The sequence below is a fragment of the Choristoneura fumiferana genome, chromosome 6 (genome assembly GCF_025370935.1).
Source record: "Choristoneura fumiferana chromosome 6, NRCan_CFum_1, whole genome shotgun sequence".
NCBI classification, from domain to species: domain Eukaryota; kingdom Metazoa; phylum Arthropoda; class Insecta; order Lepidoptera; family Tortricidae; genus Choristoneura; species Choristoneura fumiferana.
Window position 1 is genome coordinate 13565461 of NC_133477.1, and position 18953 is coordinate 13584413.

General features: G+C 38.0%; 1 protein-coding gene across 1 annotated transcript; it reads right to left on the reverse strand.

The window, feature by feature from the left end:
- Positions 1-18117, reverse strand: LOC141429107 (serine/threonine-protein kinase ATR-like; the record flags this gene model as incomplete). The annotated part of the gene is given in 23 exon segments (XM_074089308.1): positions 1-26; positions 134-373; positions 1181-1337; positions 1941-2104; positions 2456-2585; positions 3043-3209; positions 6185-6295; positions 6625-6778; positions 7963-8189; positions 8729-8887; positions 9289-9428; positions 9805-9995; positions 10554-10657; positions 10845-10960; positions 11064-11248; positions 11501-11590; positions 11676-11812; positions 12186-12388; positions 12578-14042; positions 14127-14693; positions 14968-16417; positions 17467-17589; positions 17838-18117. Coding segments are annotated over 23 exon segments (6443 nt in total), but the record flags the coding sequence as incomplete, so codon positions are not given.
- Between the last annotated feature and the right edge of the window lie 836 nt (positions 18118-18953).

Below are 18953 nucleotides of genomic sequence, written 5' to 3' on the forward strand. Positions count from 1 at the left end.
CGAACTAGACTCGTTACTGTCGTTGTCTGTAATTATAATATTCAAAATCGGTTAATCGTAAGTATTTCTAAGTGTTTAGACCAGAAATAATGATGGTGATATCGATATCCATCCACTGTATGGAGGTTCTTACCGATCCGTGTCCCACAATAGGTTTATTACACAGCTCAATCATTTTCTCAGCCAGTTGCGTGAAGTCATTAACAAGTTTTAACATATGAGGCTCCTTGAGGTGGGGGTCAGCGAATACGTCCGTGCATCGCTTTATGCGTTGCGGATACGCCGATTTGATGACGCTCATCATCATCCATAGCGTGTGTTGAGGGTATGCCATTATTAGCTTCACTATTATTGCTTTCAGTTGGAGATACACCTGAGATGAAGTAATCATTATAGGTATTATCAGTGAATTAATTATAGGTACATACACATCGAACGCTATATACTCTACTGAAAGCAAAGATTTTCGACAAATTTCTGTTTCCTTAAATTCTTGTCTTATCAAATTCCTATTTGGTATTTTTTTTGTTTTATCTATTTAATTATTACTCTGTAAATTTTCTGCATTGTTATATTGAATTCAGCTCTAGTTTCGTAATGATGGCAATGATAATACGGTATTCGTCAATTTCTGAATTTGCAATTTGGTTGAAAATTAACAAAATAAAAAATAAACAAAAAACAGTCAAACAAATACTGTATTGTTGACGTTCAATTAAATCATTCTACCAACATGAGCTAGCTAGCGGAGTCAGCTTTAGTTGAACGTCTTTAGATCATATCATAGACCTCCAGTTGCCTCGGTTGGAAGCGGCTTGCATCCACCGTGAACCCGCGACTTTAACCAAGTCATGCGTCCATCTCATTAATGGACGTCTTACACTGCGCTTGCCGATCCGCGGTCTCCAGTCGAGAACCTTTCGGCCCCAGCGACCATCTGTTCTCCGTGCTATAGGGCCTGCCCATTGCCACTTCAACGAGCTAATTCGCTTGACTATGTCGGTGATTCTTGTTCTTCTGCGTATCTCCTCCTTTAGATAGGTACTGATAAATATTATTTAGAGGTTTCCCACTTCCAGTGCCGTAGCCGCAGATTATGTCACTTTCGCACGCAAAGAGCGACGTAGACTATCCTCTCATATGGAATCTAGATCAAGAACATTATACTGATTCAACTTACTTGTTTGACGGGATGGCATATTCTTGAGACGATTTGGGAGAAAGCAGTAAGATAGAGGTATAGGGGTAACCGTTCAGAGTATGTTTTAATAACCTCTGTCATTTGGGCAAGAACCGTGCATATGCTCGTGTCGGATGATGTAATTTCTACATCCAGCCTGCAAAAAAATAGTTTAAGTATATTACCTAGATAATGAATACGTTAGAGCAAGATAAATAGACAAAACTGCCTTCCTTATTCTTATACGATTCCTTAGACGCTATGGACTTAAAAGGCCCTAATTGACACTCGTAGATGAGAGGAATAAAGCTTATTTTTCATGCACGCGTGCCAACATAGTTTTTTTTAGTCTCGTTTATGCGAAGGTCGCGGGTGAGCAAAGTAATTGTTTTAGTTCATTGATATGGACCTCCGCAAAGTAACACCTGATTCAATAAATTAGTTTTTTTTACTTGAAAATAAACAGGACGAACGTCACTTATCTTAATGGGACCGACGTTCCACTATCAAACTTCCGTTCATTCATTATCATAGCCCGTTCATACAAACACATCAGTACATCCATTTGAACTGTATTATACCTACTAACATTTAATCTTAGGCTCTGATTGGTTGATTCTGTTCTCGAATTATTTTTTAACTCAATACTGCGAGATAAAATGTGCAACTAAATTTCCAAGTGTTCCATTAATAATTTCTGATTATTTGACTTTGGTTTTGCCTCTGGGACAAAATAATAGGCTAAAAAAAATGTACTCACCAAATAGAGAGCATCCTGGGCATGCTCTGATATAGATACTTGTGCCCATACTGCAGCGCTTTCCCGTAGCTATTGAGCGCGTACAAGCGTCGAGACCAGATGGGTCCACTCCCGCTCACTGGGTCCCCATTACTCACTTTTTCGTAGTATGCACCTAAGCATACCTTTGGAGGAGAAAGTTAATAAGCACACGAACACAACGGTTTCGATTTGCATCGGTTAAAATATTCACATAATACAAAGGTAAAGTGTGTATTAAAGTAGTGTGTGTGTTTTTGTGTGTCGCTCGTTTGCCATCCAGTCCAGTGTATGTATATATATATTATTCGACTGCATGTATATATATTATTGGTTTATAAAAGCGGATATTTGCTCAATCGTCGTTTAACATGATCTCAGATTGATTTTCTTAGAGCATCCCACGGCTAATGATTTAAGAAACATTGATTCAAAGAAGCTTGTTAGCTCCATTTAAATACCAAGCTTCTATATCCAGTTATAATTGTGTTTCTTACCAAACTTTTCTCCCACTGCTTGAAAACATCGACCGCTTCTTTGTAGTACCCAATATTAACGTCTACATCCACATTCGTAGTTTCATCATTATACTTTGCTATCAGGAGTTTAGCTTTCGCACATATTTTTCTAAAACACAAAATAAATAATAATATTAAACCATATATTTGGGTTTATTTTACTCAAAAACAAGTGTTACAAGTAACATAGACTTAATTATATTTATTAGTTTATTGTTTGTGCATGTCTAGGATAAGGAATGAAAATTATAATGATACAGAGATTGCTGTGGCGGTCCCGGTTTTTAAACAGAAGGCGACTAAGGAACTCAATTTGAGATTGAACAGTAGCGCACTCTATTGAGCTTCAACACTGTGGTATGGAAGACAAGGGGAATCAACCACACTATTTTTCCCAGTCTGTCAAAAGTGTACTAACTTTGAAGAAAAATAGGTACAAAATAAAGTTTTAACGCAGACATAACATTGGTCGGGACCGAGCGTTTCTTACGGTTTTTTAAATTTCGTATCACTGCATATAGAAATCGCCCTCCGCTGACCGCTTTGTATTGTGTGATCTACACTACCTTTGTTCGTTTGTGAGTTTGTGTAGTTGTGGGTACGCGTCTTCTAAGCCACGTCTTAGCGTGGTAAATGCGTGCTCGTGCTGCCCCCTGGCCCAGTACATTTTTGATTTCTCTATGAATAATTCTTCAGGACGATATTCTTCAGCGTTGAGAATGTACATATAGGACTGGAATAATAAAACATACCTAAATAATACAAATACATATCGTCACTACTTTGAAAAAAGCTCGTATCTCAAAATTGATACTTTCCTAATTGAACTTTAAGGGTTCCGTTTTTCCTTTTTTAGGTATGGAACCCTAAAAATCACTAATATATAAAAAGCTATAGGCTACGTTTTATTCCTCTAAAGTGCAAAATCCCGTGGAACGCAGACGAAGTTGTGCAACAACTGGTTCTTCTATTATGTATAGTTAGATCAAAAGCAAACTTACTTGTAAGAAAACTCATCGTTAATTTGGAATAGACGTGTGCGCCGATGCTAAAATCTACGGCGGCGGGCGCCGGTCAAAAATCGGCGGCGGCGGCGTGTTTTCGGCGTGATTTCGGCGCGGAGATTTTAAATAGAACTGTTTAATTTGTAGACAATTTTTTTATAACAAGATTAGATAAAATGTACAGACAATGAAGCTTTAATTGACGCCTTGCAGCGGCTGTAATTGTCACGGACAAATATCATTTTGTCCACCCGTTTTGGACTTAAACGGGACCTTTTTTCTTCTTCTCTTCTTTAAGATTCACCGTACCAGTAGAACTCGGAAGCTCTCGGAGTATACCCTATGTATTTATAAGTAACCTTATGGCTGAACGACGCTCGCTTCGACTGCAGTCTCCCGATGATGCTGAATAGACAAATTTCGAAATCCTTGCGACACGATATTCGTACCTTTAATACTGCTCGTGTTAAAGATACGATTGAGTGGAATAAAGGCTCTAAAGTGTTCGCAAGAGATATGTCTATTGGGCAAAACCAAATGACAAAGTTGAAGAGAGATGATGGCAGTGTAGCGTGGACTAAAGCGGAAGTGTTTAGGGAAATCGAGAAGTTCTATGGACGGCTCTACGAGTCGGTCACTAAGCCTGTTTTCAGCGCGGCGACTCAAAACCCAAGAGCCAAACTGACCCGACACTATACAGAAGATATCCCGGACATCAGTCTGTACGAGATAAGGATGGCCCTGAAACAGCTTAAGAACAACAAGGCGCCGGGTGAGGACGGAATTACGTCAGAGCTTCGGAAGGCGGGTGGATCACCGGCTCTTAAAGTCCTTCAGAGGCTCTTTAATTCCGTCTTGCTCGAAGGCACAACGCCAGAAGCGTGGAACAAGAGCGTTATGCTGTTGTTCTTCCTTCATGAAGGGCGATAACACCCTATTGAAGACCTACCGGCCCATCTCGCTGTGGAGCCATGTTTATAAGCTGCTTTCTAGGGTCATTTTATATCGTCTCGAACGCAAGGTCGATAGCTTCCAGCCAACCGAACAAGCCGGGTTCCGAAAAGGCTACCGTAGACCACATTCATACGCTGCGGCAGGTCATACAGAAGAACGAAGAGTATAACTTGCCGCTATGTATGTTTGTGGACTACGAGAAAGCCTTTGATTCGGTCGAAAAGTGGGCGGTGTTAGAGTCTCTCCAACGATGCCGTATCGTATCGACTATCGATATATCGAAGTGTTGAAGTGTTTGTATAAAAATGCCACTATGTCGGTCCGAGTACAGAAACAGAGTTCAAAGGCCCCCCTGCCCTGATGCCTGATGCCCTTGAAAAGAGGCGTAAGACAGGGAGATGTCATATCTTCGACACTGTTTGCTGCCGGTTTGGAAGACGCCTTCAAGCTTCTGGAATGGAAAGAACTAGGCATCAATATCAACGGCGAATACAACATCACTCACCTTCGGTTTTCCGACGATATCGTGGTGGTCATGGCAAAGTCGATGGAAGAACTCAGCACGATGCTCCAAGGCCTCAATCGAGTCTCCCAACGGGTGGGCCTCAAAATGAACAGGGACAAGACAAAGGTCATGTCGAATGTCCATGTGGTGCCTACCCCTATTTTGGTGTAGAATTTGGTTCTTGAAGTTGTTGACGCGTATGATACCTAGGACAAACCGTCCAATTAGGTAAGTCCAACTTCGAGAAGGAGGTCAATCGTCGAATCCAACCCGGATTGTCAGCGTTTGGGAAACTCCGCAACGTCTTTTCGTACAAAATTCCTCAGTGTCCTAAGACAAAAGTCTTTAACCAATGTGTGTTGCCAGTTGCCAGTGATGACATATGGATCCGAGACATTGTGCTTCACTATATGCCTTATAAATAGGCTCAGAGTTGCTCAGCGAGCTATGGAAGCTATGCTTGGGGTTTCTCTACGGATCGAATCAGAAATGAGGAGATACATAGAAGGGTCACCGACATAGCCAAGCGAAATAGCTCGTTGAAGTGGCAATGGGCAGGCCATATAGCACGGAGAACAGATGGCCGTTGGGGCCGAAAAGTTCTGGAGTGGAGACCGCGGATCGGCAAGCGCAGCAGGACGTCCACCAACGAGATAGAGCGATGACTTGGTTAAAGCCGCGGGTTCACGGTGGATGCAAGTCGCTGCCAACCCAAGCAACTGGATGTCTACGGGGAAGGCCTATGTCCAACAGTGGACGATCTATGGCTGAGATGATGATGATGTAACCAATGGCTAATAATGATTCATTGTAGTAAAATATAGAATGCTTCAAAAGTCAGAAATTCAGTATAGAAAACATTTTGAACTCGCGCCGATTTTACGCCGATACGCTGATCGGCGGCGGCGGCGGCGAAAAAATGGCGGCGGCGGCGGCGGCGGTCGGCGCGGCGCACACGTCTAGTTTGGAATAAGTTATGATAAACAAATAAAATATTCTACACTAAGGGGCTGTTTCACCATCCATTGATTAGTGTTAACTGACGGTTAAATGTGATGCCGTCTCCGTCTATTCGAACAAAAAAAATAGAGACGGCATCACATTTAACCGTCAGTTAACACTAATCAATGGATGGTGAAACAGCCCCTAAATTAAAAAATAAATAAATACTGGAAATCTTTAAGAGTGGGATATAGAAAATTACAAGGATACACTACCATGACTCACTAAAAACTAGTTATTTACCTGTTGGAAAATTCCAGCTTTCCTAGCATGTTTGGCGCTTTGAAGCCAAAGATCACCGATACAAGCTTTGAAAGTACTCGCAGTCACGGGATGAGTTGGTTGCAATAATTCCTAGAAAACACAATATGTTGATGAAGCCAAAAACCTTTTTTTTTTTTAAAAAGCCTGAGTGAAAATTGAGTGTAAGAGGCATCTCGGATTCTTCGATGTAGTTCATTTAATGGAACTACTGCGAACATTTTTTCACTTTTGTTCCTTTACAAGTTCTTTCCTTCCTTCAATTGAGGAATCAATTAAATTTCAACGGTGTAGTGCGAACAAAATTCCAGTACTTCCAATAATATGGCGAAGGTACTACTACGAATAATCCACTATTTCAGTTGGTTCTCACCGTTTGAGTTTTTATTTCTCTTTACAAAGTATTACAGCAATAGTTATACCTGCGTTTGCTGTAACAGTATTCTCCTTAGCCTCAATAGAGGTTCGACTGTGCGAACGTCCGATTGAACGACTGTTAAACGCCGTCGCCATTCGTCGAGCAACGTATTTAATATTTCTTTGCTGTGGTTGTCCCCATCGGTCAGGGCTTTTAGTCTGAAATTAAAAGATTTTGGTATAACTACATTAAATTTACACTATTATTTACGAGATATTCTCATTTATCCTTGGATAGATTTTCAGATCAGCGCAGCCTATGCTAGAACTTACGCACTGCACGATTCTGATATTGATGCGAGTAATTTAAAAATAAAATCGTCAATTTACAAGTTGAAAAAAAAAATAAGTATATCGAAGTTATTTGTTGTACATTTTTAATTAAAGTTTTATTGTGTGGACGACTTTCTTATTGCATTGTCATATTGAAGGTCATGTCATACCAACCACTGGAAATTCTTGAAATTTAATAGCAAGCTGAAAGGAGGTCTGTGCCCAGCAGTGGGATGTATATAGGCTGGGGTGATAAATACCAAGCTTGGATAAAATAAAATGTGTCTTTAAGCATCTAACAGGGAGTCTCAGACCGTGGGGCTTTCAATTCAAGGTTCGATTCTACTCACTAAACTAAGCTACTATTGTTTTGTAACATTTTCAAAAAACTTAAATTTAGATCATTTATTGATCCTCAAACTTTAATTGTTAAATCAGTGTATCGGACAGGGCAGTGTTATCGCTGTCTCTTGGTACGGGGGCCTTGAAATATTTTTTGTCATTTATTTGACATCTCTAAGATAAACCTACATATCAATGTGCCGTCAATTTAGTATTGTATCGCAAACATTGAAAGTTAGATTTAATTTGTATGAAAAAAACGAAATTAACAGCGGTCATATTTTTGAAAAGTAGCAGAAAAAAAGTAGCTCAGTTATGCGAGTAGAATCGAACCCTGGATTTAAAGCCCCATGGTCAGAGACACGCTGTATACAGAAGACACTTAACTAAAACTCAAAACGCCCACTGATATTCAGCCTGCTACTTATGGCGAAAAGGACTAGCTTAGTAGGTATAGTCACCAGCACTTATATCTGACACAACAAAGTGCGCATAAATATCTGATACGACTCTATTATTAGGGCCGGTAGGACGTGTCAGATATTTTTGCACGCTCCGCTGTGGCAGATATTAATGCAGGTGACTGTACAGTCGAGTTCATAAACTTGTGAGCAAAAATTTGACCAAAAAATCTGAACACGGCTCTATTGTTAACGGCGTAGAAGCGTGTTCAGACTTTTACTCACAAGTTTATAAACTCGACTGTACAATACTAATATTAGACCTACTTCTCTAATAATTCTTTAACATGTCCCGCTTCCGTGATGACATGGAGGCCTAACACGCTTTGGTACCCGCTTCTTAAAGCGCTCTCGCCCTTTGTCTCCCCATCCATTTGAGCCAATAGTTTGCTTGTGGCATTCTTGCATGATAGTAAAAACGCGTCGTTTTCTTGGCTGCGATAGGCAAGCAGAATTTGACCCATCAGTACACCCCAGTTTTCTCTGGAACTAGGCTAGAAAATAGAAAAATTACTTTACTGTTCAGCAGTAATACAGAAAACAAAAGAAAATTGTAATTTAGTGATAAATTCTTCTTTCTATTCTTCTAGAGGAGATACCAAAAAAATTGATGAAAAATTCTGGAAGGTCTCGACATTCTAAAAATTTGTATTAAATAGTTGCAGTTACAGTAGGTACTAGTTGAGAACGGTGCTCAATTCGATTTTTTATCTATCTGTCTGATTAATCGAGACAAGAGATACCTTGAGCGTCATAATAATACATAGAAATCGATCTTACTTAAATATATGTATATTCATTTCATAACCATACCATAGATTAATTTACTTCAATTTATTTTCGCCATCATTAATTCATAGCTATTTCCACAATTGGGACTTATCACGCTAACAACGAGTAATACGACGTTTCAGCCACAAGGCAGTGGCCGTGATCACGAGTAGACTCCGGGTGTGGTAATAGTTAAAATCACGAAAGCTTAAAGCATTATATCATTCATTAATCAATTAGTTTTAATATTCGTTCATCTCACCACAGGTGTTTTCATCAGCTGTTCAAGCTCCTCGAACCGCCCGAGCCTCCAGAGCGGCTCGGCTGCTAATTCCATGGTAGAGTCTCCAGATTCATGCTCGCTCAGTAGGCGGTACGCTGTGAACGGCTGGTCCAGGCCTAAATAGCAATCTATCATGCCCTGAAAATGATTTACATTCATGAAGACGTGGGAACATTTGTATTTATGTAAGCTTGTGTATTATATTATAACACAATTCTCTACGGATACCAACAACTTCACTAACGTGAATTAAAACTGGAAATTCCTAGCGACTACTAAATGACGGCACCGCTATTGGAGGAAACTAAAACTGTATGTGAAAACATCTTTTACAAGATAAAATATATTTTGGTTGATCTACAAGCCTGCATTAAGACCCTATGCTCATCGGTTGACGAAAAGGCCTAATTTAATTCATGAACAAATTGAAATATTTTGCATGCTATAATTTCGATATTTTCATGTTGCTTTCGCTTAGTAGCTACATTTCTTTCTATCATAAAAAACATGAACTTAGGCATATTATAAATCATCTTTACTCTCAAACTGTGTTTGTCCAGCTGTCCTCCCTGAGCCAGTCGTTCATAGCACAGCGCGGCATCTTGCAATCGTCCCGTTACTACTTGCGTCAGTATCAACTCTTTGAGTGAAGGTTCCGTCCTTTTAATCGACAATATGCCTAAAATTAAAAACGAAATACGCAGCTTCAGGTTTATTATCTTCTTTTCAGCCAACAAGCAATAAAAAAGACATCGGCTGTCAAATTTTTTTAAGCATTTTCCTGCACCCAAACCAATTTAAAAACACGCAACTCGATGTGGTTACCATTTTCAGTAGTTTATCTACTTTGAAATTAGGTTTTGTGGCCCATCTATTCCACGGTATTTATTCTTTTGGCACACCAGCGACTTTGAGATTAACATGGCTACTATGGTTCAAGCAATGAACTTAATCTACGCGTCAATTTGCTACAACTTTGCAACATACATAGGTCTGTACATAATAATGCCTTCATGCAAGATCGTAAAGAACAGAAAATATTCAAGAATTCTTACCAGCAACGGAGTCTGGTTCATCCAATAATGCGTATATTTCAGCTAGCAAAGGGAGTTGTTCCTGCATATTGTTTTTTTTTTCAACCATGTACAGTTCTAAGTATTGAAGCGCACGTTCCAACTCGCCGCAAGCGAAGTTGCCTCGAGCTATTAGCAACTTGTCAAATTTATCCACAAACGTCGATATTGCTCTGAAAGAATTGTTTTTTTTTTAAGTAAAAAGTTTTTCGGATGCAATTAACATCTGGCTTTACGCGCGATGGCTATTGCAACAACCGTAAGACACCACTACTTACTACGTTCCAAATTGCATTGAAAAGGCGTTAAAAATGATGTACCACTTCTATTTTGATCGGGAGCCCCGTGGTGCAGTTAATAGAGCACTTGACGCGTATAGCCAATAGACGTGTGTTCGAATCCCGTCGATAAACACGAAAAACTTTTTAGAAATAAACCTGAGATTTCGCTAAGTAAAGGTACTGTACTGCTGGGCCCTATTTCTCAAAGTTTGCAAGTCTAATAATATTTGTGTTTTGTCTCGTAAATTTAATGTGAAAATGAAACAAAACACTAATAATGCTTCGAGAAACTAGGCCCTGATAAAAACAATTAATATTAGAGTACGTGACATGTAACATGAGTTCAAAGACCGGCTATCATTGGGATCATGCTGCGTTTGTGTGTAAAAGTGAAGATATGCATCGTGCCTTATCATTTCAGTCATAAATAATAAAAGAAGATAATCTCACTTGTAATTCTCATTTTCCAGCGGTCGCTGTTTAGCATTACAGCATTCCAAGAGCCACCTGTTCAAGAAATCCAGCAAAGTATAAACGGTCTTACTGCATTTGCTCTGAAAAGAAACATTCATGTATTTTAATCTTCATAGTAGTTTCCAACTATTGGATCTGAGTAGCTATGTAATCCAAACCTTGATCACACTATCATCTACGTATACTTGAAACAGAATAGTTTCATGACAGACTAACCACTGCAGCCAACGGCGGATAAAGCTCATAGGTATATTAAATTCTTGTTACCTGGTTTCCTTCCTCGGCTTGAACAGTGCTGATATTAGGAGTGAGCCTTATGTCCCTGAGCATTTTGTATTTATTCTTTTCTGATGCAGATGTTTCAGTATTTATATTCTGTGTACCTGTACAACGAAAATAAACAGCCAAATACAGCAATGCGTTGTAGTTACAATGTCATATTAACTTTTAAAAATCGCTACAAAAACCTTAACAAATCATACATACCTATAACAGCCAATATTTCCTCTTCAATAAACTGCGTATCAGTTTTAGACATTACGGCGTGAAGTAAAACGTAGGGTAGGAAGAGAAACAACGTTCTGACGTCACGACGCATGCTCGGGTGGACCGTGCGCAAGAGTTCGCGAATGTTCTCCAACTCTATCAACGGAATCAGCTGACCTGCCCAACTAAACCCCATAGAAATATAATTAAAAATAAAATACACTCTTTTACGAATAGAACAAGACAAATTTGGCACAAGTAAATTAGTACTAACTAGACTACAACTAAAATCTGTTATTAATTTATGAGTTTCAGTTAAAAGGAAATGTAAGAGCCTATTTCTAAACTTTTTACATAATCTGGGTATCCATTCTGATTTCTATTACATCATTGAATTAGAAACAAAATAATTTCAGTGTGAAATTGTAGTCACTTACTTGTGAGCCCATTCGAAGAAGGTGGTAGCATAGCTAGATCCAAAAAGAGGATGGGCTTTCTTCGGTTGGGACGGATACGCTAATGTATACCTGCGAAATGTATAGATACAAAACTAATTCATCCGAGAAAGAAAGTGATATGATAAACGACATGTTAAAATAGGTTTGAACACACCTTGAACTTAAGAGTGGGAACATAATCTGATGCATATGTTCAGGGAAACTTTCCCAGACATCTTTCTTGCTTCCCGTCGGCGAGATATCGTATATTTTCAGTATTTCCTGAATGGTTAGCGCGTAGCTATCCATATTCTGTAAGTTAATGACTACTGTTGTATCACAGGTAAAGCAGAGCTGTTCTGACAGTAACCAAATCGAAGGGTTAGTACACTTCGACTAAACAGCAGCTGGTCTCAGTAGCAAGTGGTGTAAAAAGTTCCCCGAATGTCTAATCGGTCTCCGTTCTTCGTCAATTCTACGACCCAAAGCCGATGCAGCTCCGCTTAGCGGAGCTCCTATTCCGCGTAGCTGAGGACCTTGGTGCATTAACGCAACTCTAACTTAACCTATGTTTTCAAGTTTCGGACTTGCTGCTTAGACCAGCTGTTTTTCAGACGAAGTGATACTGTTACGTGTGAGTTAGGTATGTTTTCGGATGCAACACCTCGTGAAAAATAAGTAATACCATTGTATCTTTCTCGTACTGAAAAGCTCTCGAAAGTTCGATGAGTGCAGTCACGGCGAAGCAGTTGTCGGCTATCGAGAAGGCAAACGGTGACCTATCAGGCTGCACATATTGCCTTGGGAGGTGTCCCGCTTCGATAGCACCGAGTTGGCCAAGACAGGACCCACTAGCGGCGCTTACTTCTGGGTCTGGATGTTTACAGCCTGTAAACAAAGTAAGTGTTTGAAAACAAATAGAAAATAAAACAAAACCCAAAACGCATGTTTCCGCCAAAGCTTGTACTCTTCAGATGTCAACCGCAAACGTCAAGGTTTCGCACAGTACGCAAAGTAGAAAGTATTTGAGGACAATCATAATCATAATAATCTAGTCGGACAGAAGTGGTTACTCACCCTGGAGCAACGCGTCAATGAGTTCAACAATAGCGGGCTCGATATTCCTCCCCCCAAATACAGCCTTATGAATCTCAGTTCTATTCTTCTTCAGCAATTCATCCAACTGTCTGAAAGCGTAAGCTTTTATCCGCGGTATGTCTTGCTCCAAATGCCGCAAATACCATTTGATTTTATCAAGAAAATCTTCAGGTTGCGTGCGTTTCACGTGTCTCCTTACAACTGTTTTAATTTTTTCCGATATTTTCGTATCCTCAACAAAGAAAAGGTCTGGCAATTGAGAGCTTAGCAGATTCTCGTTACTTATGACGAGAAATTGAAATATTTTGTTTATCTCTTGCGGGGCGTGATCAAATTGCTGTAGAAGGGATACGGCCAGATTTGTTAGTAGAGGGCCTAAAGACATACTGTCTATATTGTGTATGAAGGCACCCCAAGCTTCAGCCAGGATTTTAGGAAACTCCTTTGCCAAAGGAAGAGCTGACCTCAATGTCGCTAGGACTTTAAATCTTAAAGGAGTTAAGTATTTCTCTCCCATCAATTGCATTATATCTGGAAAGCTTGTCAATGCTTTCCGTTTTACCGACAAAGCAACTTTCGCGTTCACAAGTTTGTGATCAAAGTATGCGAGGACTCCTAGGAATTTCGGATTTAGAAAATCCGCTATTTGCATCGTAGTCATGCTCATACTTCCACTCGGCGTGGACACATCAGGGTCATGGCAGGCCAAGTATCTACACGCATTCAATACTTTTTCCGGGTTACAACAATATTGTAACAAAAACTCAGTCAGTATGACTCTGAAGTGTTTTTTAATGAGAGTCAAAGTCGATGTTTTTGTTAGCTTCTCTATTGTCATGTTGCACCTCTGAGCAATATCTTTAGTTTCACTCAAATAAACGTGAACGTAAACATGAGGAAATCGTTCGATTAGAAAATCGGATACAGAACATTGCACTAGAGATGCAATCTCCTCAATCATGGCCGGAACCTGTTTTACGGTTACCGAGTACGGTATGAGGTAGGGAAGGAAATGATGAACATCTTTCGAAATGAAATCTCTATAACCGACAAATCCAAAGGCTCTAACGACTTTTAAGAGTGACACAGCAAACTCCTTTCCACTGTACAAGCTGCATTCGACAAACAGCTTGCAATAGTCCTTCTTGTATCTATGGTACACCTGGTTAGGAGTGAACCCATGGGCTTCACATATCTCTCTTAAGTAAACAACGGCTTTGGGTCCCAAAGTGCATTGCAGGTGCATTATGAAATACACCAGCAACTTTGTTACTATGAGAATTACTTTTTCATTACCATTTATCCCAAATGCCTTTATGTTGTTCAACGTTTGTGTTTGCCTCGCATAGACATTTTCTTCTAAGCATGTCTGAGTTGATTTGACAAGTAAATTGACGCACAATTTGAATGCAGCTTCCTTATGGTAGTTAATCTCTGGATCATTCTGGAACATCAATAATTTAACTTAAGATTATCAAATTTCGACTTAATTTGTAAGTTTGTCATTATCATTATAATAACTACTAACCAAAGTATTTCCAATAAACGGTCTAAGAGCATATATGATGTGATGACAATTATCTTCATTTATTAAATCTGTAGGCACAACACCATCAAACACATAATAGTGGTTACACAACCTGCTAACAAGAACCCAGTAGGAAGTGTTTTTCAAATCCGCATACTGATTAGCGTTCAAGAATTTCCCAATCAGATTTCGTAAGCCCAATGTGGTAGATTGGTTTTCTGTGGCATTATTACATTCTGAGTGAAGCGTCCAGGTTTTTATTTGATGACCATTAGAAGTTATATCTATTTTATGACACTTGGAACAGACAATATAAACTCTGATGTCCCCATTGTCAAATATAGTATGTCCTCTTGGACATGACTTGGAGTCTTTTAACTCGTCTACAATGTCTAGTACGACGTTGTAAGAGTCTAAAGCAAGACAAGCAATAACTGGCAATTCTTTAGTAAGTTGTTTCTGAAGATCATCATTTTTGGTTAGAAATGCTGGCATCAATATGTCTCCAATAAGCTTGCTAGCTGACAATACTTTGTTGGTGAGTAGTAAACCACTCATTGATATCACCTGAAAATAAAAACTTTAATTCACTTCAAATTTTTGGGATGTCTTTTGCTACTTCTGTAGTAATAATTCAGTCAGCTAGTATTGTAGTTAGATGAAAGGCAAAAAATATTTAAATTAGTTGTATTTGACTAATTTATCAAGTTATGTCCTGTCCTCAGAATAAATTACATCAAACATAAAAAAAAATGATTAAAAAATGGACATTATTAAAATAAAAGCTATCAAAAAGAATTTTCACTGAGGTATAATGTAATTTCAAAACTAAGTAACTTACTTGAGTATACATGCCTACAGATTTATTCTTAATCAAATGACTGAACAATACTGATATAAATCTGCCCCATGCGTCATTAACTTTACTATTCTTTAAGACAATTTTTGTAATAAGAGCTTGTTGCAAAATTAGAGCTGTCACTTGCACATCAAAATCAATGTAAAAATTTGAGAAAATGGGAGAATGTTGTAAACAGATCAACTGTAAGACTTTATTTGTTTCTTCAATAGACATTTTATCAGACAGAGCCACTGTATTCAAAATTACATTCAACATCAACTTCAGAATATCATAATTCAGCAAGAGATCTGTCTGGAAGTGTATCACACATAACAATAATAGCTCCAAGATATTTTTAGCTTTTCGTTTTTCTAATAATGTAGAATGTGACCATTGGTGCTCTTTATTACTTGATAGCTTTTTGCCCTGTATTGAGATATTCAACAGTATTTTCAAAGCGGCTCTGTTTCTTTTCAAAGTGTGCTGAATAAGAAGTTTCTCTTCAAGGAAGCTATCATATTTTCTGAGTTCTTGCAATACATAAATAATTTCATTATAATACCAGTTTTCAGCCAAATTAACTGGTTTATTGTTTTCAACATTACTCTGTATATACAATAAAATGTTCCTGCAATAGCATTCTGCTAACATGTCTATTTCAGATGCATCACATTTTTTTATACTGATCAGATCTTCAGGTAGTGAGATTTTACTACTCAATGACAGACAGTACAGCTTTAACTCCTTGCCAAATATTTCGTTACCTTTCGTTCTAAGAATAACAGTACATATTGTTACTAATATATTAGTATGCTCTTGATCAATATCTTTTTCAATCATTTTCAATAACATGAGAGATAGTTGTCTAAATTTCTCAATGTATATTTTGTCAACCTCACACTTTTCATGGTAAATATGCAAGGATTTAACTGTGGCTTCAAAGCTGAATAGGAGTGATCTAAAAATGTTTGGGAAATTGCGATGAAACTTACTAATTGCTACTTGCTCGTAATTAGTAAGGAAGTCAACAAAGAACCTCAAAGAAGCCAATTTTAAATCAGCACCAAAATGTTCCCAAATATTGAAGATTTGTTGGAAGACAGATTCATACTCACTTTTGTATTTATCAATACTTATTGCTCTTGTAGTCATGCTCTCTGAGAGCAGTTGCAGTGTTAACTGAATCATTGATTTACAAGTATTTAAGTCTTTTACTTTAACATAAATGGGCTCTAGTTTGAGTTGAACAGTCGGTATCATTACTTGTTCTGGAGAGAAATGCTGTAAACAGATCTCCATAGGCTGCTTGTCAGTTGCATCATTGTAATATTTAATAAGTTTTTCGAGAATAGCATAATACTCTCCATGCATTTTGTCATAAAATGATGCATCATTAATGGAGAGTATATTTAGAATTCTAAGCTGTGAATCTTTGCTTAGTAAATGTATTCTGAAAAATAACAAAATTAAGCATTGAAATACAATACTGTCACTAGGAATTTATCAAAACAAGTCCTATAATGGTCTTTGAGAACCCCTGAATTTGCCATATCCTGTACAAAATATAGATAGATATACAGCCAATGTTTAATGAAGAAAATAATTAATTAAGTTGACTTCTCGTAAATCTATATATACATATCTGTCCCTTTCTAGAACGCCTTTCCCTACACAGCAACTACAGGTAGTAATTTTTTTTAACTAGTTTAATGTATACAATTTCGTACATTCATAAGAAATTTGAAAAGTAGACTGCTTCATAGTGAAATAGATAGCATAGTATCCGTCCTGGCGGTGACAGATTGATCAGTTTTCTCGTAACCACTCGTAACTATGGGTATTAATTTTTGTTTTATAAGCCAACAATTTCATACATTTTTTGATGTGAGTGAATTCCGTGTAGCACCATGTCACCGCCAGCAAGTATGACACAATATGGCACTGCTATTTGTTTGTGCCGTCACATGCATGTATTTGTCTTTCTCTGCACACTGTTTCTCTGTCAAACCTTTATAACTGTTAATAAAATGTAAAGGTATCTTGAAAATTTCTTTTTGTTGAAAAGAGGCACCCGCATGGATACTGTTTCTATGTAGTTTTTGTTACTAAATAAAAATATTTTTATTTTTTTTATTATTTTACGTGCATTGTCAATTAACCTTAACTCCCGCCGGCTACCAGGGGAGTCAGCGAAAAAAGTACTGTCAACTCCCACCGGCTCCTTGTAGAGCCAGCTGACTTCGTTCAACACAAATATTCATAATGTTCTTGGGTTTTGACAGTAATTTTCTTTTGGTAGTGCTTGGGTTTTGAAAGGTTAAGCTTGAATTTATAAAATAAATAAAGTAGTCAAATACCATATACATACGTTTGTTTTGATGAAAGGTGTAGGACCCATTTATTTGGTGCCAGAAAGGTTGGGGAGATTTGTTGAAACATTTTAATAGTGACAAATGCTTACTTATCCTATTTCTTAAACTTGTGTAAAGAGATTGTTACCTGTTCAATTCTTTGACAGACCAGACGTAGAATAATCTGCCAAGTAGCCAAGTATTGAAGGCGCTGTAGTATTCATCTGGATACTTCGACGAGCCCAGTCGTGGTACAAGAACTTCCGAGTCTCTGAACGTAAACAAGATATCTCATTGATACAGCATTGCTAATTTAACAATATCATATCACGCAAGTTGAACTATGGTCATGTGAACCTTTAAAAAGGATATTGGGCTACTATTCGATCTTAGGCTAAAAACCCTGGGAGACAGTTTGGTAAGCGACAATAAATATTTTAAACTTTCGTGCAGTCGTGCTAGAATATACAAAAGTCAGTGGTTCCAATTTTTCAAAGACAAATACCTTAACTAACTAACCCTGATAATTTTAATATTGAAGTCAACAGTCTTTCCAAGCCTTCTGCTGCATTTTCCAAATTATTAAAAAGCACCATAGTTGGCGCATTGAACATTTGCCAAACGGTAAACGGACCATCCTGATTTTCATCGTCCATTTTTTACACACATACCAATACCAATAATGCAACAAATTAATGTTACAAATAGAACGATTTAGTTTAAAATGCCTTAATCAATAACTGAAGATTGATTGAATTGAATACAAAAATAATATTATTTTTATAAACAAACAAGTCCATGCAAGCAAGACAAACAAAAATTCAATTCATGTCAGTCAGTTGACAGTGACAGCTGTCAACTTTTCTGCTTCCCGCCTTTTTTCCTCTTTTTAAAGAGATAGTGTTGAGCTGTATGTCAGCATTACCGATATTTTACAACAATAGCGGATTACGCGTTGGTGCTTTAATACTTTTACTCAAAAATGACCGTAAAAGTCTACATTATTCACATTATTATTTACATATCAGAAGGCTAAGAGCATAGTTTATGGTCAGCGAGAAATTAAAAAGTTAAAAAGATTGCAGGCGCGCTAGCTCGACAATAATTTATTATTGTCGAGTCTCACTTTTTAAAAAGTAAAACGGCCAGGTAAATTTGGCACATGTCATGTACAGCCAACTCAAATGGCTGCTATTAGTTCATTTTGATGGCACTCCAGACTTTTTTTTATTGGATTTGAAACAGCTTATGGTGTTTTCGATTGAAAATTGGTCGGAAAATACACCTGCTGTTTTTTTTTATGAAAAAAAGGCGGGAGAGCATGAATTTTTTTATTGGAATAAAATTAAATTCATACTAGTCCATACCCATACTATAATGTTATAAATGCGAAAGTGTGTGTGTTTGTATGTTTGTCCGTCTTTCACGTCGAAACGGAGCGACGACGGGTCGACGTGATTTTTGGCATAGACATAGGCTACTTTTTACCCCGGAAAAATGCACAGTTCCCGAGGGAACAGCGTGCGATGACTGAATTCCACGCGGGCGAAGCCGCGGGCAAATGCTAGTGTCATAATATATTTTGTTGAGAAAAGGTTTATTCTAATTTAGTTTTTATCCTTCACCATTTTAGAG